The following is a 27,323-nucleotide window of genomic DNA, read 5'->3' on the forward strand; positions in this document are numbered from 1 at the left end:
GTCACTTACATATATATATATATATATATATATATATACAAATACATATGACGACGAGCATCGACTAGGCGTAATTTTTTAGACGCTTTCAGTATCGTTTCGGCTCGCAAACGGAAAAGACCTCTGTCCGGAAGACAGCAACAGCAACAACAACAAGTGTTTAGTGATAGCAACAGTTGAGTGTCAGCAATGGATTCGAAATCAAACATGTATCCCCATGTCCATGATGCACCGCCACAATATGGCGACTATAATGCCCCAGCGATGATTCCAGCAGAGACTGCGCCTCAACCATCCGTTATAACCGTGCAACAACCAAATGTCTATGTGCAACGTTAGTTTCAACAAGTGTTCAAAGTTAACAAATTTACAAAATATATTTTATATATTTATATTTATGTGTTTATTCGCAGCACCAATTCAAAATAATAATTTGGGGCGTATGCCGGTAACGGTCACTTGCCCCTCGTGCCACACACGTCAGCGGACGAACGTGAATCACGAGCCCAGCACCAAGACACATTTGCTTGCTTTACTTATTTGCCTCGTGGGGTAAGTTTTCAACTGTCAATATAAAAAATATTATCTCTTATCTTTCCCTCTCTCTCTCTCTTTTTCTCTGGTTGCAGTGGCATCTGTTGCTGCTGCATTCCCTACTGCGTGGACTCCTGTCAAAGTGCCACACACACTTGCCCCGCCTGTGGCGCCTTTGTCGGCACCTATCAAAACTGAGTTAAATGAAAAAAAAACCAACAATTTAATCGTCTAATTATCAAATGTTAAAGTTCAAAACGTGTCGTTGTGGCAAATTCTTATTAAAGTGCTCTTTTAATTCGATTTCTTGCCAAGAGACATTGAAACAATTTAATAAACACAATATATAAATAAATAAATATTTAAACTCCCAAATTAAACCAAAAAAAAAAAAACTGAAATAAATTCAAAATAATGTCTATGTAAAACATGTTCAAATTTGCACATTTACCTTTTATTCAATAAAATAAAGCGCGAATTAAACAATAAACGAAACAAAAATTATATGCATTTTTTTATTCCATATTTTACATAAATATATAAGTAATAATTTGTTTATAAAAACTTGAACTGATGTCACTTAAAACATTAATACATAAAGAAATCCAAATACGTTTTAAGCAAGTGCAAATAACAATAGATAATTTAAAAATTTTATATATTTTATTTGACAGGCACAATTTCTGCTCATTTAAATGTACTCGAAATTTAATTGAGATAGCTGACCAGATGTTTTTTAAAAACACAATTGTGCTTCTGCAAGTTTTGTTTGTATATTTTTAGTTCTACATTTGATTGATTTGAATTGAAAAATTTTAATTATTTATTTGCTTTTTTCGTGTGTTAATTTTCAGTATTAGAAATTTTTGCTGTGCGCCAACTTTTGAAAATATTGATTTAAATGTAGAAATATTAAATAATTTAAAGGAAATGGGCAAGTAGCGACTCATTTTGTCTCCCAGAGCTCTTTTTGTTATGTTTTTTCTAGAGACGTCAGCACATTTGAATTGACTCATAATTTTTACTTAGGGTTTTTTTTTAGATGGTGCTTAGATGCTAGGAAATAAATATGTCGTGAACCTGCTCTAAATTGATAAGGACCATGGCATTTGAACTATTATTGATAAGCTCTTGAAAGCATTTCAACAAACGACTGAGAACACATTATTTTTGTGTTCAAATAAAAATTTGTTGACAAAATTAAAAATATAGAATCTTTAAAATAGAAGCTTATCTACGAAATTATTTTTTTTATTTACTTAATTCATTACATGCCCGAGTGTTATGATATTTATAAGCTCAAACAGGGAATTCTATTTCAATTAATAGCCAAATAAAAAAAAATAGTTTTTAATCATATTTACTTGTGCAAAATGGAAAACAATCGCAGGTAAGTTAATTAAGCTGTGGAATAATATTCATTTTCCAAGTCAATATATTGAGTTCTATTTAATATAACTGCCACCTCTGCTTTTTTCGATTTTATTTTTCAATGAACACTGAGTGCTCAGCAATCTTAAATAAATAAATTAAACGCAAATGGTTTTTCAGCAAATGGTTTTTCAAGCATGTTGGCTACGTAAGACTAAGATTTTAAGAAATAAATTCAATTCGATTTTTTAACAAAAATTGTATTGAATTTTCATAAGACTGATATTTTTGCAAAGCAAAATATTTACTTCGCAATTTTATTATGGCATTGTTGGCAATTCTTCAGATTGATTTCTATTGCATATGTTTTATTTTTGTTAGTTTTTACTTTCGTTCGATAAGACTTTTCATCACTTTCAGTTTTAATACTTTAATATTTATATTTTTCCAATTCAAAATTTGTATTATTTAATATTATTTATTTATCGCATATTTGCTTTGACCTATGACTCTCAATTCGGGTTTTTTTCTTATTGATGAATCAAATTTCGTGCCCATCGCTGTTTTACAATGATAAGAATCATGCTAAATAAATAAATATTGATCAGCTGTTGTACAAAAAATCGAAAATTTTATTCAAATTGAATTTGTTATTTTTTTTGCCAAACCCCGTTTTTTATCAGCTGTTCGCTTGAACCATATTGATGTGATTGTAAAATTAAAAAAAAAGAATCCAGAATCAGTTAAAAAAAAGGTTATCTTCGGCATGTCGAATATTTCATACACTTTTGTACATATGATTTTCGTCTGCTCGCTGCTATGTGAACTATATAAATAGAACTATTTAAAAAAAAATGTATCTGTATGTATAAAACAACACAGAATAAAGAATTTGTCAGTTTGGCTGAGAGGTCATAAGAAACAACAATGTTTATCATAGCAAGAATTGATTTTCATTCGATCGTTTCCCTGGCAGCTAACTTTATGATATAGTTAACGATTAGGCCGGTTCAGAAAGCAATTTTTTTTTTTAACTGAGAAAATATGTTTTGCTGTCGACAGGTTTCATTAAGCCGGCATTTCTGGAACGCAGTCAGTTTTGACTCTGACTGCAAATGGAGAAGATCTCGATCAGTAAGACGGAAACAAATTAACAAGACCAGGAACAGTTTAGTAAAAACAACAATTGAGTGTCATAATGGAATCGGAATCAGCAGAAGAGACAACGGATTCGGAATCGGACCAAGTGCAAAATGAATTCGAAACAGTGATGATTAAACGTGCGCATCCCATACTCGAATTTGAGGGGAGTGCAAGTTCTATTCCTTGGCGAAGTGAGTGAGCACAGCAAATGGTTAAAGCTAAAATGAACAAATGTATATTCCCAGATCGAATTGAAAATAACATCCTGGGTCCTAGGTCGGTCATGGCCACTTGTCGCTCATGTGACACGCGTCATCAGACCAAAGTGAAACATAAACACAGTAAAAAGACACATTTAATGGCCTTGGGAACTTCTATATTTGGGTGAGTTAACAACTCTGAAAATTGAAGAATATTGTCTATTCTTTTCTCTGGTTGCAGTGGCATCATAAGTGGTTGCATTCCCTACTTTGTGATTCGTGAGCCCAGCACCAAAACTTATTTCTTGGCATTGATCATTTCCCTCGCGGGGTAAGCTAAACATTTTAATATAATTAAACAAAATAATTAGAATCTTCTCTTCTCTTCCCTTGTTGCAGTGGCATCTCTGGTTGCATTCCCTACTTTTTCAGCTCCAGTGAAAGTGTCACACATTCCTGCCCCGCCTGCGGCACTTTTATCGGCACCTATCGAACTTAGAGCTGAGCAAACTGAAAAATTATTGTTCATAAAAGTTATATTTTAATATGATTTCTTGCAACAACAAAAAATGATTGGCATTGCGCAAAAAGATCCTGCCAATTTTTTTTAATAATTAGAAATTTTTAGGCATGGAAAGACTTTCGTCTCTAGACTTTTATTTGCATTTTATTAAGTAATCGATTGTTAATAAAAAACCCAAACTAAAATAACTTTGAATCGCAATAATTTAAATTTTCTGCCTACTGATGTTTTTGCTTAACAAAAATTGTATTACTTTATTATTTCTACTGATTAATTATTTATTTATTGCTTTGGTCCCACTGCCTTTTTGTAATTGATAAAAACCATGCCCAATAAATTCATATTTTTAAGCTATTGCCAGAACTTTAGTATTCGAATAAACACCATATTTTTTAGAGAAAACGAACAAAAATATTGAAAAACTTAATTTATTTAAAAATGTTGCCGGTATGTTCAACCGGTAAATAACCGGCAAATGTTTCTAGAAGAATATTTCGCAAGATGTGAGGTTTTGATAAATTTTTTATATTTTGACTGCTGTGAACCTTTTCACCTCAACACAGTATGCAGGCATTTTTAATTGTGCAAATGACCCACATTATGTTAATAATGCAAACCGCAAGAAGGTTAACACGATCAGCTGATCAAGATACCCTGTAGTTTTATTTACGTATTGAATTTTAAAAAAAATTTAATTTACAGTTCTTAAAGATTTTATAGTGAATAAAAAAAAGATAGAAAACAAAAATATTCCCCAAATTTTCATTAAATATTCGTTATAACACATAATTTTTTTATGAATTCTGTCAAAAATATAGAAAAGCTGAATTAAGTCAAAGATGCTGACGATATATTGATCCAAGTGAATTAATTCATGTGTAAATTGTTTAAATAAATAACTTGAAAATGTTTCTAGAAGAAAATTTCGCAAGATGTGAGTTTTTATATATATATATATATATACTCTTTAATTATGTATTTTATTAGTAGTAGTTAAAATGACGTGTATAGTTATAGTTATATATTGGTTATTTTATTTTAAGAAATTGTATTTAATTAATAGTAGTTAAAATGACGTGTATAGTTATAGTTATATATTGATTATTTTTTTTTAAGAAATTGTATTTTATTAGTAGTAGTTAAAATGACGTGTATAGTTATAGTTATATATTGATTATTTTATTTTAAGAAATTAACCACAGCATTTAGATCTTAAGTGCGGGCACTCAAGGTTATATAAATGTTATAAATATGTTATATAAAGAGTCGAGTTAAGTTAAAGCTGAGTTCAGTTCGGGGAATAGTCGCAATATAGCTGCAACATGTCGGTAGTCGTCGGTCCCGAGTCGAGTCGAGTGATCTGTCCCACTTGCAACCTGGAGGTGATGTCCAGCACGGAGGGAAAGTCATCAACGAGGACACATCTGATAGCGTTGCTTCTCTGTGCCTTAGCGTAAATAATACTCGATTTAAATTTATATGAAAGAGTATTAATTGTGTGTTAACTGTTGCAGTTGTTGGCCATGTGTACCATTTTTATACTGCACGGATTGTGCACGGAATGTCGAGCACACTTGCCCCGAGTGCCACAACTATATTGGCACCTATGAGCGATAATTTATTAACTCGATCTCGCGTGCACTGTTCAAAATAAATGTTCTCTAACATCAACATTATTCGTCTACATTTTTATTATATTTATAAATGGCAGATTTTTATAGAAAAGTACAACAATAAGTGTTCTTAATAAAGTTTTAAAATAAAGAGTGTTGTCTCCAAATAAGGAATCAATTTTTTTTATAAATCTTTATTTATATTTAAAGAAAAATTTGTGTTAAGCACGATTTTTCAGAAGTTAACAGCTCCTGCTAAGCTGGGACATATTCTAATTAATTGCACTTACATTAAATAATTATTAAATAATTAAATAAAACTACATTCCATACTATAAACTGACTTTTTTAAGCGGAAACTTGGCTAGATTTTTCTTTTTTGATTGTTAAAAACGTTTTGAATTTGTTTGGTATTTTTATTACAAGAACTGTTTAAGTGTACTTATTTCTTACGTTTGAATGAAAGTAATTTTTATTTTCTTAATGCTCAAATATAAATTCAAGCCACATAATGACCAGCATATTAACACTCATATGTGTATATTCAGAAGTGCTTATCAGCATCTATAAACAAGTTTATGTATGTATGTATATATAACGACAGGATCGGTTGAGAGTTATTTGCTGCTCAGTTTCGTGTTGTGTTGCAAATAGAGAAGACCTCCATCAATAAAAGGAAAGCAACAGTTGAATGGAGTCAGCAATGGAATCGATAAAATGGATAAAACGTATCCGAAAGCTAAAATACCCTGTAGTGACAGATGCAGTGGAAATGGAACCGACGATGTCACCTCTCCTTTGGCAACGTTAGTTTGCGGCATCCACTGATAATTAAACTTAACGAAGGTACAAGTATATGTATATTCACAGGCCAGAGAGATAGTAACATCTTGGGTCCTAAGTCGGTCATGGCCACTTGTCGCTCATGTATCACGCGTCATCAGACCAAAGTGAAATATAAACACACTAAAAAGACGCATTTAATGGCATTGGGAATTTGTCTATTGAGGTAAGTTAACAACACATCTCTTTTTTTCTTTTCTCACTCCTTTTCTCTTGTTGCAGTGGCATCTTTAGCTTTTCAATTCCATACTATCTGAATCTTGAGGCAGGAACCATAACTCATTTGTTGGCATTGATCATTTACATCATAGGGTAAGTTAACAGCTGAGCAAATTGGAAGATTCTCTTCTTTTCTCTTCTCTTTTCTTCTCTTCTCAAATTGCAGTGCCTTCTGTAGCTGTTGCATTCCCTACTATTTGAACTCCAGTGAAAGTGTCACACATTACTGTCCTGCTTGTGGCGCCTTCATCGGCACCTATATAAACTGAAAATTAAACAAACCAAGAATTAATTAACTTCTTAAGTTTTATACAAGTCAATTCGTAATGCCAATTTTTTTAACAGACAATCTTAAAGAAATCTTATAGCCAGGGACTGTTATAATTATAAGTTTTATTAAAAATCTCAAAAAATAATTATGATTCTATAAGCTTTATTATTTTATTTATGATTACTTTTGAGCAAAAAATAAAACGCAGGAGTAATCATTATTTTTGAGCAAAAAAAAATAAAAATGATTATTTCTTGAGGTTAATTTTGTTGTTAAAAAAAACCAAAATTTAAATAAAATTATTATATTTTTGGAAGTTTTATTTTTAAATTTAAAAATGGTTCACTGGAATATTTGGTATATAAATATTGTCTATATATTCCCTATAAAAAAGTCAATATAACACCTAGAATAATGATTATTATTTGAGTTTTATTTTTTTTGAATAAAAAATTAAGCACAAGGTGTTATTATAAAAAACAAAAATTTAAATAAAATAATTACATTTTTGAAAATAGAATTTTAAAATTTTGTTTGATTTTATTTTTAAATTTAAAAATGTTTCACTGGAATATATGGTATATAACTTTTGTCCATATATTCCTTATAGAAAAGTCAAAATAACACCTTAAGTTTTATTTTTTTGAATCAAAAATAAAACTCAAGAAATAATCATTATTCTATGAGTTTTATTTTTTTTTGCTCAAAAATAATGAGTATTGAATAAGTTTTGATGATTATTTCATGAGTAAAATAATACAAATCATAAATCTTAAGATCATTGTGAAATTGCATTACCCTTAAAGAAAAATTTTGGTATATTTCACGATTTTTTACAATTAGTAGAAGTGAATTATTTTTAGAGCAAAATAATCGTTACTGTCCCTGCTTATAACCGTAAAATAAATATTTTTTCTCTTAAAAAAGTTATAGAAAATGAAATAAAATGGCTTTATTTATTTTAATTGTAATTAACTTAGTTTTTATTTAATTTTTTAAATCCATTGTGACGCTTAATTATAAAAATATAAAAAAACATTACGTAACATATAACATATATAAAATGTGGGATCTTGCACGCATGTTATTTTTGTGAAACAAATCAATAACCAATAATACTAATCATAATATTCCTATAAATTCCTTTATTTCAAAAATGAATTCGAGTCACAAAATGACCACCATAGTGACACCCATATTCGTATTTCCAGATATATTTATCAGCAACTATATATATTTACTTGTGTATATTTATGTATAAGGACAGGATCGATTCTCAGTTTCGTTTTGGGTTGCAAAAAGAGAAGAGCTCCGTTTGAAAAAGGGGAAACTAAGTGACAAGAAGAGCAATGGATTCAAAATCAAATATATATTCACAAGAAACCGATGTCAACGACCAACATAATATAAGGCAAAGAATCAATGTGCCACGTTAGTTACAGACATCTATTAAGTGGTTAACAACAATAAAGTTTATATATATCTACATATGTTTACAGGGCAGTTAAATATGCATAATATTTTGGGTCCTACGCCTTGCATGGCCACTTGCCCCTCATGCCACATACGTCATCAGACCATCGTGCAACATCAGCACAGCATAAGGACACATTTGTTGGCATTGCTCATTTGCCTCTTGGGGTAAGTTGACAACTCTGTTAATTTTAACTGCCTATAAAAAAGTTCTCTACTTTTTCAGTGGCATCTGTTGCTGGTGCATTCCCTACTATCGTGGCTCCTGTCAAAATGTCATACACACCTGTCGTCTCTGTGGCGAAATTGTCGGCATCTTTAAAAACTAAGAATTGAACAAACCAGGGAATTAATCGTCACATAATCAAAGTTGTTATGGCAACTTTATTTTAAATTTTAATTTTTATACAAACTTGAAACAATCTAACAACCACAAAAATATATTTTTTGTACCGAATTGAATCATTTAAGCACCTAAAAATTATTACGAAAAAAATATTTAAATTATAATAAAATATATAAATAAACATGAGTAAGATAATTGTTCATTTTTTCAACTTTTAAAGAGATGACTAAAAGTAAAAATATTAATATATACCTATTAATAAAGAATATTTATATATATATAAATATAAATATAAAAAATATATACATATATATAAATATAAATTAAAAAAATATATACCTATTAATAAAGAATATATTTACTTGATGGGATCTAACAAGTCTTCTTTAATCATTAAAGTTTAATGCATTACAAATTATTTTCGCTATATTTCTAATAAGCAACATGCTGAATATTCGAGTGTTAGGAATATTTAGTTTTTAAGAACCGTTTATTTTCAAATAAAACAAACGCAAAGATGAGCAAAAACGCAAGATGCTCTAACGAATCTCGAGCAAAAAGCGCAAAATTAAGCAAGACGGAACAGCTGATTAAGAATGAACAACTTGGAAGAAACAAGTTCACTTGATCACTTCAGTGATCAACTTCTTTTTGTTTACTTAATCATGAACAAAGTGCATGGCAAGCGATAAGGTTAATAAATAAATTGTGACAAGTTATTAAAATGTGCTAAATTAGCTGTACAAAATTTGGCTGGAAAGTGGCGCCAAGGAGGCGCACAAGCACTTGAGCGACCTAAAAAACAAAAAATACATTAAGTAAAAACAGACCGGCTGAAATGTTCGTATCGTTTCTTAAACAGGGTGCTACCAATATAAAATATTGACAATTGGTAAGCTGATAAGTAAAAGTGCTTCCTAATCTCTGTACTCACCAGCTACTAATTCTTGTCGTGTCCAAAGACATAAACCTTACCACCAAAGATGAAGAAATGTCCAAAAAAGTAACATATTTTGAGGCTGACAGTAGACCGTACTATAAAATGATATCAAAAAGTTGGCTGTATTTATTTGTTGTTTATTTCCAGCAAATAGGAAAGACCTCCATTCAATAGCCAAGTGGCAACAACAATCACAACAACAGCAACCATTTACCAGCAGCAATGGCATCACGATTGGTATTTGGGCAGACTAGGAATCGCTTATATGCACGTCCCATTTTAGACAACAGCCCATTCAGTAGAGGAGGAGGAGGAGGAGGAGGAGGGGGAGGAGGAGGAGGAGGAAGAGACGCTGGTGGCGGAGAAGGAGTCCTTTGGCGTAGTAAGTTTCTGGAAACCACAACGTAAAGCTAGCATAAAAAAATCAATTACAGCTGTATATAGTTTTATTCGCTTTTTCCATCAGTGTACACTTTTCTTCTACATCAATTAATTATATTCCCAATATTGCAATATATATTCACAGATCGAGTTGAAAATAACATCCTGGGTCCTAAGTCGGTCATGGCCACTTGTCGCTCATGCGACACACGTCATCAGACCAAAGTGAAATATAAACACAGCAAAAAGACTCACTTAATGGCCTTGGGAACTTCTCTATTTGGGTGAGTTAACTACTCGGAAAATTGAAGAATATTCTCTATTCTTTTCTCTGGTCACAGTAGCATCGTAAGTGGTTGCATTCCCTACTTTGTGATTCGTGAGCCCAGCACCAAAACTTATTTGTTGGCATTGATCATTTCCCTCGTGGGGTGAGTTAACAAATCAAAAAATTTAACTAAATAATTAGAATCTTCTCTTCTCTTGTTGCAGTGGCATCTCTGGTTGCATTCCGTACTTTTTAAACTCCAGTGAAAGTGTCATACATTCCTGCCCTGCCTGCCATGCCTTCATCGGCACCTTTAAGAACTGAGAACTGAGCAAACCAAATAATATGAGTTAAAAACCAGTCAAGTAATTCTGACTATTTCCAAGCAAAGCATTCTTTTATGAGATTCCTTGCTAGTCGATCTTAAAACTACTTAAACCATAAGATAAATGTGTTCTTCCTTGAATCTAAGCATTCAAGCTGTTAAAATAAATACATATAACATTATTAAAAATAAATTGAAAAAGTTGCATTTAGTAAATTTAAATAATTATTTTTGAACACATTTACCAACATACTATTCTTTTGTGATTTATATTATTTATGATTTATTTATATTATAATATTTTAAGGGGTTTTAAAATACTTTTTCTTGTGTTGTACTCTCAAATATCAAGTCGATAAAAAACAGCCACCATATTAACACCCATATTTTCATACACATAAATGTTTATCAGCATTTGTGAATATTCAAGTATAAGACGATAGGACCGCTTAAGCGGGATTAACTAAAAAACTTACAGTTTGGTGTCGACCTGCGAATGGAGAAGAACTCAATGTGGAAGTTGGAAAAAAGCAAGAGTTGAGTGTAAACAATGAAATCGGAATCAAATTTGTATCCACCTAGAGAGGAGGCGCCTCCGCGACATTCAAGAAAGCGAACGGGGACTTATTCACGCCTATATAACGATCAAGAAGATAGAATCTTAGTGCAACGTTAGTTTATATACTATGCAACAAGTTAACAAAAGTACAAATATGTGTGCATTTTAATAGCGGCAGTTCCCAAAAATATTTTGGGTCCAATGTCAGTCAGGGCCACTTGCCCCTCATGCCACAGACGTCGCCTGACCAACGTGACTCATGAGCCCAGCAACAAGACGCGGTAAATTGTTAAGTAATTTCAGCTGTCTATATATAGAGTCTCTTTTCTATTCTCCTCTCCTCTTCTTTCGTTGCAGTGGCATCTGCTGCTGTTGTATTCCCTACCAAGTGGACTCCAGTGAACAATTCACACATACCTGCTCCGCTTGCAACTTCTTCATCGGCATCTACAAAATAGACAGATAAACAAATCAAAAAATTAATTGTGACATAATCAATAATTATACCCGCTACTTAAAAAATAAGTAAAAGGGTATATTGTGTAATCTCACTTAACTGCAGCAAGATCGGACAAGTAGAACGGTAGAAATAGCTAACCAAAGTAATTAATAAAGTTATTATTTCAATACAATTGCCTAAAAGTATGCAGTAGTTTTTATTAGGTAGTAATTTCTTTAAAGTACTTTTATACATACTGAAATAAGTAACGACTATCCTATGGTCGGGTTCTCGACTCAAGCCTTTCCCACTTCTTTTAATTGAAAACAAATCAAATCATAAAGGCAACTTCATAATAAACTAATAGCTATAAGATACAATAACTTTGGTCTAGAACAAAGAACTTAAAAAATATTGATAAACAAGAATTGGGCAGGTAAGAACGAAATAGTAAACTTAACGATCCAAAGATTTAATTCTTTTTTTCTGTTCTAAATAATTTGTTAAAAGTCATTAAAATTCGAACTATAACTCTTTGCTTATATAAATCTGATAAAAAAAAGTCATTCATTTATGTACTATAAGTAATTATAATAATATTAATTATTTGGAACGTGATAAATCTGATTAACAGCATTCACATGACTGTTACAACACATTACAAATAAATACAGCGAACAAAAATAACGAAACTGCAAAAGTTGGCTACATTTAGAAATGCTGCTGCAACATGTCAGCAATGTTGCTTGTGCAAAAAGAAAACAGGCTAAAATAACTGGCTTATAAGTGAATAAATTAAAAAAAATGATTAAAAACTTTATCAACAGAATTAGAAACGGATAAATTAAAAAAGCATTACTATTTAATTTCGTACGTTAAGAGTATTCACATTGAATCACAGATCTTTTTCAGAAATGACAGTTGGCAACATTTTTTGCATCTAGTGAATTTTTGAGCGTTGGCAACATTGGGAGAGCTTTAACAAAAATGCTGCTGCAACATGGCTGTTAAAAACATTGTTGCTTGCACACACAGCGAACAGAGTGTGAGTACGAAGTTAAAGCTAGTTATCAACAGACCTGTGAGCGGATAAATTCAACATGGAAAAGACGTTGGACATAAACAATCAACCTGGCATGCATTCAACACGGCAGTGCCAGGAAGATCCACAAACTGGGATATTTGAAATGAGGCAGATACCGATGTTGTCAGAGCCGCCGAGTTATGAGCAGGCAACAAATGTTGCAACACATGTGCACACAATACCGCCGGCAACACAAGTAATTGTCATACAACGTAAGTATCAAAATATAACAGATTTTTAAACTTAAATTTATACATATTTAAAGCTTTTTTTATTTATTTTTCTAATTTTACTATACATTTTGAATAATATTTTTAATAATTAAATTTAAAAATAAATTTTCAGAGCAACCTCTACCCGCAGTTGGTCCAGATCCTTGCCTCATCAGTTGCCCCCACTGTCAGGTGCAAAAGTTGACGCGTGTTGAATATGCGCCCAGTACGAGAACACACTGTATGGCCGCCTTGTTATGCATTGTGGGGTAAGATCTGTGTATCTGTTATCTGTTATCAGTTCAACTCTAATCTCACAACTGATATCTTATCTTTCCATTGATGCTGCAAACTGGGCTAAAAAGGTTATGGTGTTTCGCCTGTTTGCCCTACTGTGCCACAAGCTGCATGACTGCGAATCATTTCTGTGGCAATTGCAACAAATTTGTGGGTGCTTATAGCAGCGATTAATGCTCAGATAAATAAACATAGACAATTTACCAAAATTATCTGCAATCTTCCAAGCTGTTTAAAGACACAGTGATATAAATACTTTGTTATTAAAAAAATAAAAGAATAAAATCGAAGCCAAGATACAAAGGAAATTTTTATGATATTTGGTTTATAGTCGAAAAATATGAAATTTTTTAAGTGTATAAACTTTGAATGCAGAATCAATTTAAGGGCCAAATTATGAACAAAATGACATTCCGCATGAAAATCGGTTAAGTTTTGATAAAGTTATGAGTCATCAAAGTTTTTGAAAAAATGTCAAGGGGTTGGTAGGGAAAATTGGATGATATTTGGTTTACAGTCGAAAAATATGAAATTTTTTAAGAGTATAAACTTTGAATGCAGAATCAATTTGGGGGCCAAATCATAAACAAAATGACATTCCGCTTGAAAATCGGTTGAGTTTTGATAAAGTTATGAGTCATCAAAGTTTTTGAAAAAATGGCAAGGGGTTGGTAAGGAAAATTTGATAATAGCTGGTTTATACTCGAAAAATATGAAATTTTTTAAGTGTATAAACTTTGAATGCAGAATAAATTTAGGGGCCAAATTATGAACAAAATGACATTCCGCTTGAAAATCGGTTGAGTTTTGATAAAGTTATGAGTCATCAAAGTTTTTTGAAAAATGTCAAGGGTTGGTAAGGAAATTTTGATAAGAGCTGGTTTATACTGAAAATATGAAATTTTTTAAGTGTATAAACTTTGAATGCAGAATCAATTTGGGGGCCAAATCATGAACAAAATGTCATTCCGCTTGAAAATCGGTTGAGTTTTGATAAAGTTATGAGTGATCAAAGTTTTTGAAAATATGTCAAGGGGTTGGTAAGGAAAATTTGGATGATATATGGTTTACAGTCGAAAAATATGAAATTTTTTAAGTGTATAAACTTTGAATGCAGAATCAATTTAGGGGCCAAATCATGAACAAAGTGACATTCCGCTTGAAAATCGGTTGAGTTTTGATAAAGTTATGAGTCATCAAAGTTTTTGAAAAAATGTCAAGGGGTTGGTAAGGAAATTTTGATAAGAGCTGGCTTATACTCGAAAAATATGAAATTTTTTAAGTGTATAAACTTTGAATGCAGAATCAATTTGGGGGCCAAATCATGAACAAAATGTCATTCCGCTTGAAAATCGGTTGAGTTTTGATAAAGTTATGAGTGATCAAAGTTTTTGAAAAAATGTCAAGGGGTGGGTAAGAAAATTTGGATAATATTTGGTTTATCGTCGAAAAAAATTAAATTTTTTAAGTGTAAAAACTTTGAATGCAGAATCAATTTGGGGGCCAAATCATAAACAAAATGACATTCCGCTTGAAAATCGGTTGGGTTTTGATAAAGTTATCAGTCAGCAAAGTTTTTGAAAAAATGGCAAGGGGTTGGTAAGGAAAATTTGGATGATATTTGGTTTACAGTCGAAAAATATGAAATTTTTTAAGTGTATAAACTTTGAATGAATCAATTTGGGGGCGGTGTTTTATACTAATTACGATATAAGGAGTTGGTTAAAAGTAAGCCGAAATCGAGATCTTCAGGGAATTAGTTTATTGGCCTATCAGATTTTTATTTTTTACTGGAAAATGTAGCATTTTTTCAATATTTTCACCAATGAAAGCTGCTTTTTTCGTTTAAAAAGTTGACAACACTGTTATAAAAAAATAAAAATAATATGCAAATAAACGTTGTAGTGGAAAGAGGTTATTACTTGTTAGACATAGAAATGTATTGACCATAAGGTAAACAAATAATCGCACAATCAGCTGAAAAGCTTTCAGCTATCGGCAGCAGAAGGAGGGTGTGGGAGGTAGGAAGAAGAAGCAGAAACCTACCACAAAGCTTACTGCGTAAACGGCTTTTATTGATAAGAAAGAATTGGGTGCGTTCTCTTGTTCGTTGTATTTGTTCGCTTTTCGTGCTTTTCTTGGCCATTCCAAGTGCAGAACTCGTCATAGCACACAGTCATAATCAGATAATGGAACCCGTATACCCAAAAACAGAACAGCCCATTGAGTTGGCCGGACAGGTGCACGAGTTGCCGGAGCAACAGCACTTGTTGCATGCAACACCAGCACCGCCCAGTTATGATCAGGCAACCTCAATTCCCGCACAGACAACGGGACCGGGAGCAACGGCAATTCCCGCTGTGACAACGGGACCCGGAACGGGTACAGCACAACACACGGTGATTATTGTGCCGGGCACTCCCTACGGTCCTGAACCCCAGGATATACAGTGTCCATATTGTCATAATTATGCACGCACTCGTGTCATGTATAAACCCAATTCACGGACACATCTAATTGCACTGCTGCTCTGCCTTTTCCAGTGAGTAATCAACAGTGTTGTCAGCATGATTTACACTTACAAAAAAAAAGTTAGGTTTGAAAAAAATTAATTTAAAAATTAAAGAAATAACGTTTGCTTAAATGTAAATAAAAAAATTTGTGAATTTATAGGTATTTTTTAATTTAATCTAGATTTCAAGAAATTGATAATACAAAAAATAATACATTATTATTTTAATTTTATTTTATTAAAATTAACTATCACAAAATAAGCTTAATCTAATATACAACCAATATAAAAAAGTTCTTGATATTTCACAATTTTTTTTTTTAAATTTAAAAAAACTTTAAAACCTTTTAGATCTAGCTAAACTGACAACACTGTTTATCAATCTATTACTGATAGTGAAAATAATAATACTGATATCGTAAACAATTTTTTAGACTCTACTGCTGTGTCTGTCTGCCCTACTGCATTTCCAGTTGCATGAACACCAATCATTACTGTGGCATGTGTGATCGCTACCTGGGCACATATGCCCGCAGATAAAGTCGCAGATAACTCTGCATTAAAAGTCACATATCGAGGCTACCAAAGGAAGTACGTTTATCTGACGGAGCTTTAACTAAAATTCGAACGAGAAAGAAATACAAAATAATTGTAGATAGATATACAAAAATGCTGCTTATGACAAATACAGTGAAACCTGGCTATGGTAAATACGTTTGCATCAAAAAATCAAAATACTTTATGGAAATTTTTTTACACAAATTTGCTGACAATTTATTTAATTAATATAAACAATTCGTTTACTTATTTATCATTATTATTTTAAAGTCAACTAAAAACTGTATTATATTATATTTTAAATTAAAAAAGTTTATAATTCAATATGCAAACAATACAATTTTTTTAATTGGTAATTAAAAATCAAATAGATAATGCTATTTTAAAGATTTTGATTTTCTAATATTTTTTTTATTCACTGACGACTAAATTAAAGTGTTAAATATTTATTTAGTCAATTTTTTATTGGCGTTAAAAAAAGATAGTTGTTAAAATGTTTCTTAAAAAATAGTAAAATTTTCCTCACATAAAATAGGATACCAAAACAGATAATACAATAAATACAACATTTTATCAATGTTTTTATTATCAAGATCTATGCAAGAGCTCACTATAGCCTAGTTCAACTGTACTTGCTTCATGTAGAGTTTAAGCGTTTGTATACCTTAGATAAATTGTTCAAATACATTGTACTTAGTAAATATCAAAATTTCGTGTTTCTTGCAAGTTTTGCAATTACCGCAAAAGATTGCCAAAGTTTTCAAGCAAGCTTTTAAGCTCTCTCTCTCTTTCAGACTCTCTCTCAAAACTGACAACTCATTTGGTTATTCGGTGTAGAACTCGCCTTCAGTCGCGTGTTGAAAGTGAAACGTGACAGACGGCGACGGAGATAGTAAAAAAAGAGAGATATATATATATATATATATCTATTGAGTGGGAGAGGGAGAGCGAGATAGTTGAGCCACTGTAGCAGCTTAAAGCAACTTGCGAATTAGCCAAGCAAACAAAGCTTTTTCTTTTTGTTTTTAATTTGTATATAGACCCTGATTCATACTGAACTACGTACTTTGGAGCCATGGATCAAAAGCGTGCCATGCTTTATCCCCCAGTGGATTTACAAATGCCGAGCGCTCCACTGCCGACACCGTTAATCGGAGAAGAACCTGCAACCGGAATAACTGGACCTATTGAAGCACCGCCATCATATGATGTGGCAATCGCAGCTCACCATCATGCCACACCTGATGCTTCTCCCCCCGCTCCAGTGATCATTGTGAATGCACAACCGTTACCAATACACCAACCACAACAACAACATCAACAACAACTCGAGCCGACAATTGTGTCAGCAGGTAAAGTGTTGTTGATTTTGTCTACATAGCAATTGCCAAATTCTTGGCTAAAACTTTTAATGCAGCTCCATCCAATTTGGGCCCCAATCCCTGCCGCGTGCTGTGTCCGGCTTGTGGCGTCCAGAAAACGACGCGAATGACGCACACGCCAAATGCACGGACTCACCTCGCTGCAGCCCTCATCTGCCTAGTGGGGTATGTCTAAATATCGATTCTATAATACAATTCACACAAAAAAATACTAAATATTCCATGAAAACAAAAAACTAGATACTTGTAACGTGAGAATCATATAAAATAAAAATTATAATAGTAAAAATATCAAAATAATAAGTAATTATAATGAATCGAATTTTAAAACTTAAGAAAAAGTAAAATTTTAGGAATTTTACGTAATCCGGAATCAAAAAGAAACTATGAAAAAGTCAAATATTAGCAAATTCGAAATAAAAAAAAAATTAATTGATATCATGTTGCTATAAAAATTTAAAAAAACAAAGCAATGAATACCAAAGTTTGGGAAACAACAGTTTTGTAACACAAAACTAGAAAATATCAATTAGGAAAATGTTAAATATTCGAATATATTAAAATATTAAAAATAAATTTAAATTTAAATTAAAATTAAATTTATATAATGATAGGTCAGTCAGTTAGTTAGTAAAGACAAAGAGTATTTTTTATGTGTATAAAGATATAAATCATTTAAAAGTGAATTAACATTATGACTCTTTTCAGGTGGTGTTTCTGTGCCTGTTTTGTGCCGTACTGCATGAACAGTTGCCGCACTGGAAATCATTACTGTCGCAAGTGCAACACCTTCCTGGGTGTTTACAATCCACAGGGTATTAAATGAGATACGTACAGATGCGCACGAGATTAAACTAAGATAAGATAAGCTAAATTTAAACTGTTGACATAAGCAACTGCAGATCGCAACAGCTGTTTATTGTTTTAATTATGTACGTATTTGTTTAAGTCTGCCTATTATAAATAACTAAATAATAACACACATGCAAACATACATATAAAGAAGCAAACAAGTTATTCTCTTGGCGGCCTTTGCGCTCCATTTTGGCTTATTGCGTAGGCACAATGCGGCACCTAGAGTGATGGGTTATAAGCCAAAAGCATTCAAGCCAGAAGTAAGATAATGAGTAGACACAAAACAAAAAATAAACTTAATCACTGCACTTAAAAGCGCGCTCTTTGCACAGCTGATTTACTACTGTAGAAGCAGTGCTGCCAACTTGTTTTCATAGGCATGTCGCATCAACAAACGGGCAGGCTTGATTCGCGGACTTAAGCTTATTTTCAGAATGTGATAAAATTTCAAAAAGCATCAAAATTTTCACTTTTTAACAGTTCTGTTGTTCAGCGTTGCCAGATCTGCAAACATGTCGCTTTACAGCACTGCTTTGCATATATAATATATCGAAACTAATAATCGCCCGACCGCCACAATATTTCTACAACAGGTCCGGCAAAGCTGCGCAGCAATTTGTTGATAATATTTATTAAGTTTTGCAATAAAATAATTAAATAAACAAGTGCGAAATGTTTGAAAAGAAGAAGCAGGCTGAGCACAAGCCCCGGGATGATGGCGTTGAACTGGAGAATCAATTCATAATGCGTTTTCCCAAAGTAGGCTTTGACGCGTTTGTTTACACTTGGAGAAAAGAGTCATTAATTTATTTTCCCCTTATCTATTTTAGCACCTTGCCACTGTGGTGCATGAATCCATACAAGCTGGGAATATAAAGGATAGATTAAATATACAATTGGATCAGGATTTGCGTTATGGAGAAGTGCGTTTGGATGATCAGTTGCTCTATGCGAAAATTGTTGACTTGCCGACAGTGGTGGAAAGTTATAAAACCATCGATAACAAGAGTTTCTACAAATCGGCGGATATTTGCCAGATCTTAATATGCAAGGAGGAGCCGGAGGATGAGACGGAGAAGGAGTCACCCAACAAGAACAAGAAAAAGGATCCCAACAAGGTGGACAAGAAGTATTTGTGGCCACATGGCATCACTCCACCCTGTAAAAATGTACGCAAGCGAAGATTTCGCAAGACACTGAAAAAAAAGAATGTGGAGACGCCGGAAATTGAGAAGGAAGTGAAGCATCTGCTGCGCATTGACAACGAAGCGGTGCGCGTGGAGTACGAGATCATCAACGAGGAGGATAAGCCCCATGATGAGCTGGATCAATCAGATATAAAGCCATATAACGAAGCCGATGACGATTTGCAGGATGATACCATGCATCCAAGTGATAAGATTAACAATGAGAGCGCCTCACAGCGTGAGATTAATGTGGAGTCCGATGACGATGAGACGAGCAACTTTGAGACACATCGTGCCCCCAATATGGGCGTGGCTGCCCACGATATATTCGGCGAAGAAGTGTCCACAACGGATGACGAGGATGAGCCCGCCATGGCGGGAAATCAATCACGACAGCAGCGTCACGAGCTGGAGGAATCCTCACGCCTGTCCGCCGATGATTCACGCATGTCAGACTTCTTTGGCGCCAGCAGCAGTGGTGGAGTCAATCCCAGTGGTAGTGGCATCAAGATGGAGCACAATGAGTTCAGCAAATCCATGTTTGGACGGGAACAGCGAGAGACCAGCAGTCCCAAGCTCAGTGCAGCCGGTTCCAGCTCAAATCTGGCTGCTCCCAGCGGATTCTATGACAACGCAATGCTGACGAAGCGTGAGGAGTTTGAGAACTTAGAGTTTATGGATGAACCACAACCACAGTACACACAGCAGCAGATTCACGAGAAGATCAGCCAACTGACACGGCAAATTGGCGAACTGAAGGCTCAGCAATCTCAGAAATCCACCGAAATTGCCTCTATTCAGAATGCCACACTCAAACAGCGAATGCAGGAAACACTTGATAATCTCTACACTCAGGTTATCGAACGGGAATTGGAGCTTAAGGATTTCGAAAACATGCTTGAGCAGTAAAGGATTAACAAAAAAATATAAATAAGCCTTAAATAAGTCTAGAATTCATACATGTGTAAAAAAAATCATAAACTAAATATCTGGAACTAAAACCCTTATCGAACCCGTAACCTTTAACCGATATTAACCAATTAGTATCGTTTTCCGTTTCGCTTTGGTTTGCTACTAAATTCACACTTATACTTATATTTAAATTTAAACAGGCTGTTGCCTATTATTATATTTACATTATTATTATAATTTATAATATTAAGAAAACTAAAAATATTAAATTCAAAACTAACTGTTCTGATTTATAAACTGGTAATCAAAAAATACTGAATCAGTATTAATTAGAACGCGTTATTGGTCGCGTGCGGCCACACTGAAAAATTTAATTGTAGGTGAATCTAAAATTCAATTTGCAATAACTTTGAAATAAATTAATAGTTTGTCGAAATTTAAAGTTCGAAATTATATTAAATTAATAAATTTGATTTAAGTGGTAAAATTTGCCAGATCGGTAAATTCTGCAGGGTGGCACCCTTTGGACCGGGTGGCACTCTTCCTCACAAGTGCTGGCAAGTTTTGGGGCTTTTAGCTGTTTCTGTTAAATTTTATTAAATTTGTTATTGTGGAACTTTTGCACAGTGTTACGAAAAATATTAATAGCAACATTTGTTGAATATATATTTAAAAAAGCCAGATTTCCAGCTAATACCAATTTTAAAATTTCCAAGCAAACAAATTCTGAAAATAGCCAGATCTCGCTATTAAATAGCTAAGTTGGCAACAGTGTACGGCAACTCCGCAACAATTTTCTATAGCCTAAAGAAATTGCAGAGGGTTTTCACAAGAAATACGCTATTATATATTGCCAAATTGAACATTAATGGAGTGATAAACGTAAAAGTGTTAACAAATTTTAAGCCAGGACGCTGCAGAGAGCGTTGCGAGGCAGAGCAGCCACAACAACAATAGCAGCAGCAGCGCAGCAGCAGCAGCAACAAAAACAATTGCAAAAAAATTTCGGCCAGCTGCATTTTACATCTAATTTTTTTTGCTGAGGCGTTTAATAATATTATGGACAAGAAATCATCGCCCGTGCGACGACAAAAGCGCCAAGCGAAAGTAATTGAGGAGAACTTCTGGGACTGCAGTGTCTGCACGTACAGGAACTCGGCGGAGGCGTTCAAGTGTCGCATGTGTGACGTGAGAAAAGGTGAGTGACCTCGATTTTGATTTCCATTTGATTGTGACTGAGACGCAGACAGAGACGGAGACTGCGACTGATACGGCGACTGTGACAGGGACTGCGACGTCAGCGTCACATATGAATTGCGTTGAAGGACAAACGCAAATGGATCGACACTGAGTACTCAATTACTCATTTAATTTAGTCACTCACACACACACACACAACCTTGTGTACACAATACTCTAACGAACCAAAGCGCAATGCAAAAACAATTGTCGGTGTTGCTGAAAGCGACTTTGTTATCAAATTCTGAAATATTTGTTGACACATTTGATAAGGTTTATAAAATGAAATTAGATGCATTTATTTATTATTATAAGTAATTTTGTATCAATCAAAATACATTTAGAACAGCCAATTTTTCAACTTCGAAAATAAGTGCGGGAATGAAATATCACATCTGAATTGTCATAAGAATCTCTGAAAATTTGTGGAACATTCCTGAACATTTGTGGAAAGATATCAAAAAATTTAAAATTTATTGAACTAAGTAAAATTAATACTAAAATTGTTATAAAAAGAAAGTAACAGTTTAAAGGAATTTTTTATAGTATAAAATAGGCCAAAAAAGGTTTTATTAAAATAAATAAGTCCGAAAAATAAAATTTGACTTTTAAATTGTCATAAAAATCTCTAGAAATTTGTGGCAAAAATTAAAAAACATTTTTAAATTGTTGAATTAAACAAAATGCCTAATACAATGTAATATAAAATGGTAAGAAACAGGTGAAATTGATTTATTTATAGTATAAACACTTGGTTTTAGAGATTTGTGGAACACACCTGATAAAATCTATCCATTTGATTGTGACTGTGTGGGTGTGTGACATTTAACCACGAAATTTGATCCCGCGATAAGATTTTCTTAGATATGTTGTGCCCAAATTTCATCCTCCTCGGCCTTACCGTTTGGGCTCCACGAATATCAGTCAGTCAGTCAGTCAGGACAAACAGTTATACTACTGTGTCCAAAAAATAAGGTGACATTGTATTTATTTTGAAAATTCTTTATTTATTCTTCCAAATCAATTTCATCCCCTTCAAAGTAATCCCCTCCCGACACAATGCACTTCTGCCAACGTTTTTTCCAATTTTCGAAACACTGGTTGTAGTCACTTTCCGGGATGGCCTTTAGTTCCGTCTTCGTTGCGGCTTGAATCTCCTCTATCGTGTCAAAACGGTGTCCCCGGAGCGGTCTTTTGAGCCTGCTGAACAGCCAGAAGTCGCACGGTGCCAGATCAGGTGAATACGGTGGTTGCGGAACGATATGGGTTGAGTTTTTGATGAAATGATCACGAATTACGAGTGCAGTATGGGATGGTGCATTATCGTGGTGCAGAAACCAAGAGTTGTCTCTCCACAAATCTGGCCTTTTGACAGATACTGTTACGCAAACGACACATAACGCTCAGATAATATTCCTTGTTGACTGTTTGACCCGGTGGAAGGAACTCATAATGCACAACACCACGATAATCGAAGAAAACAGTCAACATGACCTTGATTTTGGAGCGACTTTGGCGCGATTTTTTTGGTCTCGGCTCTCCTTTGGCACGATATTCGCTCGATTGATCGGTTGTTTCGGGGTCGTAAGCATAGATCCAAGTCTCATCGCCAGTTATAATCCGTTTCATGACATCCTGGTAGTCGGAAAGCATCGTTTCACACACTTCAACGCGACGCCCTTTTTCCAAAAAATTCAATGTTTTCGGTACCAGTCGAGATTTGACGCGCTTGAGGCCCAAAACATCCTTCAAAATGGTATTGACTGAGCCTTTGATATGCCAACATCATCAGCAAGGTCTCTAATCGTTAATCGACGGTTTTCAACACCAAATCTTTGATTTGTTGGACGTGAGCTTCGTCAGTTGAGGTTGATGGTCGCCCAGGACGCTCTTCGTCTTCGACACGTTCACGACCGGCTTTGAACTCACTATACCACTTGTAAACATTTTTTTTAGACATAGCCTCATCACCAAAGGCTTTCTGCACCATCCTCAACGTATCCGCAGCAGAAAATTGATTCCGCAAACAAAATTTAATGCAAATTCTTTGCTCAACAAATTTCGACATTGCAAAAAACGAGAAACTCACTTTAGCAGCTCACAAAACGACGCGTATCTCAAACAGTAATGAATATTTTCATGAAATTTGACAACAGATGAATATTTTCATGAAATTTGACATAGATGTCACTCACAGTACTACCAACCTAAAAACAAAAAGAATTCTCCTAATCCTTCAAAGCGCGCAGTTTAAAATCAAATGTCACCTTATTTTTTGGACACAGTAGTAGATATTTAGATTATTTTTATTGATTTATTGTCGCTTTCTTACATACTCTCTCTCTCCCTTTCTCTCTGGATTCGTCAGGTACATCGACGCGCAAGCCGCGCCTGAACTCGGCGCTAGTCGCTCAGCAGGCGGCGACGCTGCCCGGCGCCAGTGGCAACATGCCGAACGGGAAGCCGGCGTCCAGTTCGCGACATGGGAGCGGACACGACAGACAGCGGCACAAACGTTATCCGGCGCGTTTGAAGAACGTGGATCGCTCGACGGCGCAGACACGTGAAGTGACCGTGAACTCGGTCACAGTTTTCATCACAGAATACAAGGCGAAGCCGGTGAGCAGCCGACGCGAGTCCAGCGAACAGAGCTTCAGCGAGAGCAATGATAGTCGGAGTTAGGTCTAATATTAACTGTATATACATATACATATACATTAAGCGGGCAATTTGTGTTCTCAATGTCATCTCTTATTTTTATATATATGTATATGGATACATATATAGATATTACTTATTCTCAGCAAAGCCCAAGTCCTAAAATAATAATTCCTTCCCGCCCCCCCTCCAAATCCAATGTCGTCTAAGTGTACAACTAAAAATTGTAAATTCTAATATTAGGCCTAAGTACAATTGTAAATCTAAATAGCCTGTTCTTAAGTTTAGCAAGTATTAAGCGATCTTCACGTTCCTCGCCCGCGTTCCACAGCATTAATGAGTTGATTTTCAATTTAACAGAAGAATTCTTCCAGAAGATTGCACGCTTTTGTAGCTGATTTAACTGCATTTAAAAGACGCTGTGGATCTGCAAAAATAACAAACAATTTCGAATGTGAAATCGATTACATTGTATATATTATATTTTCAAAAAAAAGAAAAACAAAAAGAAATAATTACTGTCTCGTATTGTAATATTTGATTCCTAATTTATTGAATTGTAAGCGCAATTGTAAACTTACATGTTATGCACGTCTATTGTTTATAAGTGTCAAATTAAAGTATAATTTGTAAAATTGCAAGCAAATGTTCAATGTTCAATGCTCACATCCAGCTCATTCAATGGGCAGACTTATTGACGGCGCTGTTTATGTATATGTTTATGCAACAGATCCAATACGATTCGATTCGATCAGATAACCAAGTTCAAGTGTGTTTTCCCAACTCCCCCCATTAAATGGTTTGTGTTTCCTTTTTTTCTATAATTGTTAATTGATATATTATTAATGAACTAACTTGGTTTATTTGATTTTTGACTAGTTAATTGCTGCATGACAACGAATTAAAGCGCACGCATGTGAATAATAAAACATAATAAATTTGCTAATTTTATTAATTTTGTATACAAAGACTGATTAAGCAAATACCACAACAAAAGCAGAGCCGATAGACGATTTTTAAACAATACACAGCATGTCAAGTAATTGTTTTGACAAAGAAAAAAATTACAGATTTTTATTTAGACAAACTTTTTTTTAGTTGATTACGGTTTTCAAGAACAAATTAAATAAGTATATTAAGAGTTATATTGTTTTTAAATATTTTAAAAAATTAAAAAAACGAATATTCTAATTTTATACTTTGTCAAAACAATTGTTAAGACATACTATATCCGTTTTGCCCCGATAAATAAACAATAACAAAGTCAGGCCCAACAATAGTTACAATTTTATACTTAGCAAAGCTTTAAAGCTTTGACTTACCCACACACACACACTCATACATAAATCTGTGTGTGTATTTAGATGAATCAAAAGATTTTGAAATACTTTTTGTAGTGCAGAGATAAATGAATTAGATATGCATGTAATATTTAAAAAAGATTTCTTTTAGTCAGTCCTTAAGTTGCTAAAAGCTTTCGCACACACACACACACACACACACAAAAGCTCATTCAAAACTGCCGGACTGAGTAACATAGTCAAAAAACATCAACAACAACTTCCAAATAAACTAAAAATAAAAACAAAAATGAACAGAAAATGGCAGCTTACAATTTTTGAAATAAGTATTTAAAGTTCATAGATTATATACTTAGCAAAAACAATATACAAAGTGAACAAATCAATTATAGTAACAAAACAAAATTAATTAAAAGCACACACACAAAAAATTATAAAAATAAAATAACAAATTTAAACTAATAATTTGAAATTGTGTAAAGCATAAAGTTTTAAATAAAATTACCAAAATTCAACTTTAGAAAAAAGTGTCTTTAAAGTAAGAAAATAAAAAAAACAATTGCTATCGTAGTCGGTATCTTCTTTGCCTCCCATTTTGTTGTTGCCTCTCTTGTGTATCTGCTCCTGCTGCTGCTGCTGCTTACGCGTGTGGCATGTGGCATGGCCTGGCACAGTTGTGCCACATCGCCAGCTCCATCTCTGCATCTCTACATCTCCACATAGCTACGCCTTTGGCAGCTGCCTCAACTTTCGCACGCTTCGCAAATAAATTACAAATTGTTTCGTTCCAGCAACATCGCTACTTCTAACCAGTGTTGTCGATTTAGCCTTTTTTCGGTTGGAATCTGAGCTTTTTAAAACTGCCTCATCCTTAAAAATTGTCAAACGATGCTGGAAATCTATTCATTTTTAAAATTTTAAAATTAATGAAAACCGATTAAAAATATTTATAGGCTAAGCAAAATTTCAAGCCATAACTAAAATTTTGATAATATTTGAGCTTTTTTAATCTTATCCTGAGCTTGATTTTAAATTCAAATTATATATCAATTTAATTTTTTATATTTTAAAAATTTAACTAAAATAAGAAGACAATTTCTATTTGAGCTTCTGTTAAATTTTTATGTTAAGTTCGTTTTCTGTTATCAAAGCTGTTTTATATGTTAAAATGCAAATGTAAATGTGATCCTTAAACTCGAATTCAACGCACTTGCCGTTCGAATTTTTCAAAACGACGACTTATCTTACAATCAATTTATTTCACGTCTTTCAAAAGGCAACACTTAAAAAAATACCATATTCTCTAATATAGAATCTATATATATATTTTAAGATAAATGTTATACTTTTTTCAGAGTTTTTCTGGTAGACTTGTCGTGCTTCTAAGGGCATCCCTGCTGCTTACAAACTGTGTTGCTGCCACCTCTCACCCCCCCTTGTAACAACCCCGCATTCTACAGCTGCTTGCCCCAACAATTCGTTTCAGTCGACGCTGACATTCGAAAATTTTCGTTCGCTTTTCTCTAAAATGTTAAAATTCACAAGTTCTCCATGGCGTTGTGTCTGTTTGTCTGTCTGTCTGTCTATTGCTGACTTGCCTCAGGGTGGCATGTATATATATATATATATGTGTGTGTGTGTGTAAGGGAGGGGAGAGAGGGGGGAGGGGAGGCGGTGG

General features: G+C 33.6%; 9 protein-coding genes across 11 annotated transcripts; all 9 read left to right on the forward strand.

The window, feature by feature from the left end:
* Positions 1-87: 87 nt before the first annotated feature.
* On the forward strand, positions 88-8,534 carry LOC117783179 (lipopolysaccharide-induced tumor necrosis factor-alpha factor homolog). 3 transcript variants are annotated; one of them, XM_034620444.1, is made up of 3 exons: positions 88-334; positions 414-552; positions 8,417-8,534. In XM_034620444.1, exons 1-3 carry the CDS (start codon positions 190-192, stop codon positions 8,517-8,519), a joined length of 387 nt encoding a protein of 128 aa, XP_034476335.1. In that variant the 5' UTR covers positions 88-189; the 3' UTR covers positions 8,520-8,534. The 3 variants fall into 3 exon arrangements, with proteins under 3 accessions (XP_034476335.1, XP_034476334.1, XP_034476336.1); XM_034620443.1 differs by lacking the exon at positions 8,417-8,534 and adding an exon at positions 630-923 and having other exon boundaries at positions 97-334; XM_034620445.1 differs by lacking the exon at positions 8,417-8,534 and adding an exon at positions 630-923 and having other exon boundaries at positions 123-205.
* Positions 3,168-3,858, forward strand: LOC117783178. The gene is made up of 4 exons (XM_034620442.1): positions 3,168-3,239; positions 3,294-3,432; positions 3,490-3,579; positions 3,648-3,858. The coding sequence occupies exons 1-4, from the start codon at positions 3,176-3,178 to the stop codon at positions 3,745-3,747; spliced, it is 393 nt and encodes a 130-aa protein (XP_034476333.1). The 5' UTR covers positions 3,168-3,175; the 3' UTR covers positions 3,748-3,858.
* Positions 5,064-5,447, forward strand: LOC117783183 (lipopolysaccharide-induced tumor necrosis factor-alpha factor-like). Its single transcript, XM_034620450.1, has 2 exons — positions 5,064-5,224; positions 5,286-5,447. Exons 1-2 carry the CDS (start codon positions 5,094-5,096, stop codon positions 5,386-5,388), a joined length of 234 nt encoding a protein of 77 aa, XP_034476341.1. The 5' UTR covers positions 5,064-5,093; the 3' UTR covers positions 5,389-5,447.
* LOC117783180 lies at positions 6,109-6,862 on the forward strand. Its single transcript, XM_034620446.1, has 4 exons — positions 6,109-6,190; positions 6,255-6,393; positions 6,450-6,539; positions 6,613-6,862. The coding sequence occupies exons 1-4, from the start codon at positions 6,157-6,159 to the stop codon at positions 6,713-6,715; spliced, it is 366 nt and encodes a 121-aa protein (XP_034476337.1). The 5' UTR covers positions 6,109-6,156; the 3' UTR covers positions 6,716-6,862.
* Positions 8,535-12,488: 3,954 nt separating the features above from the next.
* On the forward strand, positions 12,489-13,344 carry LOC117784965 (lipopolysaccharide-induced tumor necrosis factor-alpha factor homolog). Its single transcript, XM_034622827.1, has 3 exons — positions 12,489-12,744; positions 12,878-13,013; positions 13,110-13,344. Exons 1-3 carry the CDS (start codon positions 12,549-12,551, stop codon positions 13,213-13,215), a joined length of 438 nt encoding a protein of 145 aa, XP_034478718.1. The 5' UTR covers positions 12,489-12,548; the 3' UTR covers positions 13,216-13,344.
* A 1,784-nt stretch (positions 13,345-15,128) lies between these two features.
* On the forward strand, positions 15,129-16,311 carry LOC117784964 (lipopolysaccharide-induced tumor necrosis factor-alpha factor homolog). Its single transcript, XM_034622826.1, has 2 exons — positions 15,129-15,583; positions 15,988-16,311. Exons 1-2 carry the CDS (start codon positions 15,231-15,233, stop codon positions 16,091-16,093), a joined length of 459 nt encoding a protein of 152 aa, XP_034478717.1. The 5' UTR covers positions 15,129-15,230; the 3' UTR covers positions 16,094-16,311.
* Positions 16,312-16,959: 648 nt separating this feature from the next.
* On the forward strand, positions 16,960-18,492 carry LOC117784963 (lipopolysaccharide-induced tumor necrosis factor-alpha factor). The gene is made up of 3 exons (XM_034622825.1): positions 16,960-17,463; positions 17,529-17,658; positions 18,202-18,492. Exons 1-3 carry the CDS (start codon positions 17,187-17,189, stop codon positions 18,317-18,319), a joined length of 525 nt encoding a protein of 174 aa, XP_034478716.1. The 5' UTR covers positions 16,960-17,186; the 3' UTR covers positions 18,320-18,492.
* Positions 18,493-18,917: 425 nt separating this feature from the next.
* LOC117785212 (transcription initiation factor TFIID subunit 7) lies at positions 18,918-20,517 on the forward strand. Its single transcript, XM_034623126.1, has 2 exons — positions 18,918-19,107; positions 19,179-20,517. The coding sequence occupies exons 1-2, from the start codon at positions 19,021-19,023 to the stop codon at positions 20,442-20,444; spliced, it is 1,353 nt and encodes a 450-aa protein (XP_034479017.1). The 5' UTR covers positions 18,918-19,020; the 3' UTR covers positions 20,445-20,517.
* A 718-nt stretch (positions 20,518-21,235) lies between these two features.
* On the forward strand, positions 21,236-24,987 carry LOC117784549 (RING1 and YY1-binding protein A). Its single transcript, XM_034622305.1, has 2 exons — positions 21,236-21,645; positions 24,055-24,987. Exons 1-2 carry the CDS (start codon positions 21,507-21,509, stop codon positions 24,366-24,368), a joined length of 453 nt encoding a protein of 150 aa, XP_034478196.1. The 5' UTR covers positions 21,236-21,506; the 3' UTR covers positions 24,369-24,987.
* Positions 24,988-27,323: the final 2,336 nt, after the last annotated feature.

This window comes from Drosophila innubila (assembly GCF_004354385.1).
Source record: "Drosophila innubila isolate TH190305 chromosome 2R unlocalized genomic scaffold, UK_Dinn_1.0 1_C_2R, whole genome shotgun sequence".
NCBI classification, from domain to species: Eukaryota; Metazoa; Arthropoda; class Insecta; order Diptera; family Drosophilidae; genus Drosophila; species Drosophila innubila.

Coding starts and splice junctions, on each gene's coding strand:
- LOC117783179 (XM_034620444.1), top strand. CDS start 190: ATGGATTCGAAATCAAACATGTATCCCCATGTCCATGATGCACCGCCA. Junction 335..413: donor ACCAAATGTCTATGTGCAAC/GTTAGTTTCAAC, acceptor GTTTATTCGCAG/CACCAATTCAAAATAATAAT. Junction 553..8,416: donor TTACTTATTTGCCTCGTGGG/GTAAGTTTTCAA, acceptor CTACTTTTTCAG/TGGCATCTGTTGCTGGTGCA.
- LOC117783178 (XM_034620442.1), top strand. CDS start 3,176: ATGATTAAACGTGCGCATCCCATACTCGAATTTGAGGGGAGTGCAAGT. Junction 3,433..3,489: donor TTGGGAACTTCTATATTTGG/GTGAGTTAACAA, acceptor CTCTGGTTGCAG/TGGCATCATAAGTGGTTGCA. Junction 3,580..3,647: donor TTGATCATTTCCCTCGCGGG/GTAAGCTAAACA, acceptor CCCTTGTTGCAG/TGGCATCTCTGGTTGCATTC.
- LOC117783183 (XM_034620450.1), top strand. CDS start 5,094: ATGTCGGTAGTCGTCGGTCCCGAGTCGAGTCGAGTGATCTGTCCCACT. Junction 5,225..5,285: donor TTGCTTCTCTGTGCCTTAGC/GTAAATAATACT, acceptor TAACTGTTGCAG/TTGTTGGCCATGTGTACCAT.
- LOC117783180 (XM_034620446.1), top strand. CDS start 6,157: ATGGAACCGACGATGTCACCTCTCCTTTGGCAAC. Junction 6,394..6,449: donor TTGGGAATTTGTCTATTGAG/GTAAGTTAACAA, acceptor CTCTTGTTGCAG/TGGCATCTTTAGCTTTTCAA. Junction 6,540..6,612: donor TTGATCATTTACATCATAGG/GTAAGTTAACAG, acceptor CTCAAATTGCAG/TGCCTTCTGTAGCTGTTGCA.
- LOC117784965 (XM_034622827.1), top strand. CDS start 12,549: ATGGAAAAGACGTTGGACATAAACAATCAACCTGGCATGCATTCAACA. Junction 12,745..12,877: donor ACAAGTAATTGTCATACAAC/GTAAGTATCAAA, acceptor ATAAATTTTCAG/AGCAACCTCTACCCGCAGTT. Junction 13,014..13,109: donor GCCTTGTTATGCATTGTGGG/GTAAGATCTGTG, acceptor TGGGCTAAAAAG/GTTATGGTGTTTCGCCTGTT.
- LOC117784964 (XM_034622826.1), top strand. CDS start 15,231: ATGGAACCCGTATACCCAAAAACAGAACAGCCCATTGAGTTGGCCGGA. Junction 15,584..15,987: donor CTGCTGCTCTGCCTTTTCCA/GTGAGTAATCAA, acceptor ACAATTTTTTAG/ACTCTACTGCTGTGTCTGTC.
- LOC117784963 (XM_034622825.1), top strand. CDS start 17,187: ATGGATCAAAAGCGTGCCATGCTTTATCCCCCAGTGGATTTACAAATG. Junction 17,464..17,528: donor GCCGACAATTGTGTCAGCAG/GTAAAGTGTTGT, acceptor CTTTTAATGCAG/CTCCATCCAATTTGGGCCCC. Junction 17,659..18,201: donor GCCCTCATCTGCCTAGTGGG/GTATGTCTAAAT, acceptor GACTCTTTTCAG/GTGGTGTTTCTGTGCCTGTT.
- LOC117785212 (XM_034623126.1), top strand. CDS start 19,021: ATGTTTGAAAAGAAGAAGCAGGCTGAGCACAAGCCCCGGGATGATGGC. Junction 19,108..19,178: donor TCATAATGCGTTTTCCCAAA/GTAGGCTTTGAC, acceptor TATCTATTTTAG/CACCTTGCCACTGTGGTGCA.
- LOC117784549 (XM_034622305.1), top strand. CDS start 21,507: ATGGACAAGAAATCATCGCCCGTGCGACGACAAAAGCGCCAAGCGAAA. Junction 21,646..24,054: donor CATGTGTGACGTGAGAAAAG/GTGAGTGACCTC, acceptor TGGATTCGTCAG/GTACATCGACGCGCAAGCCG.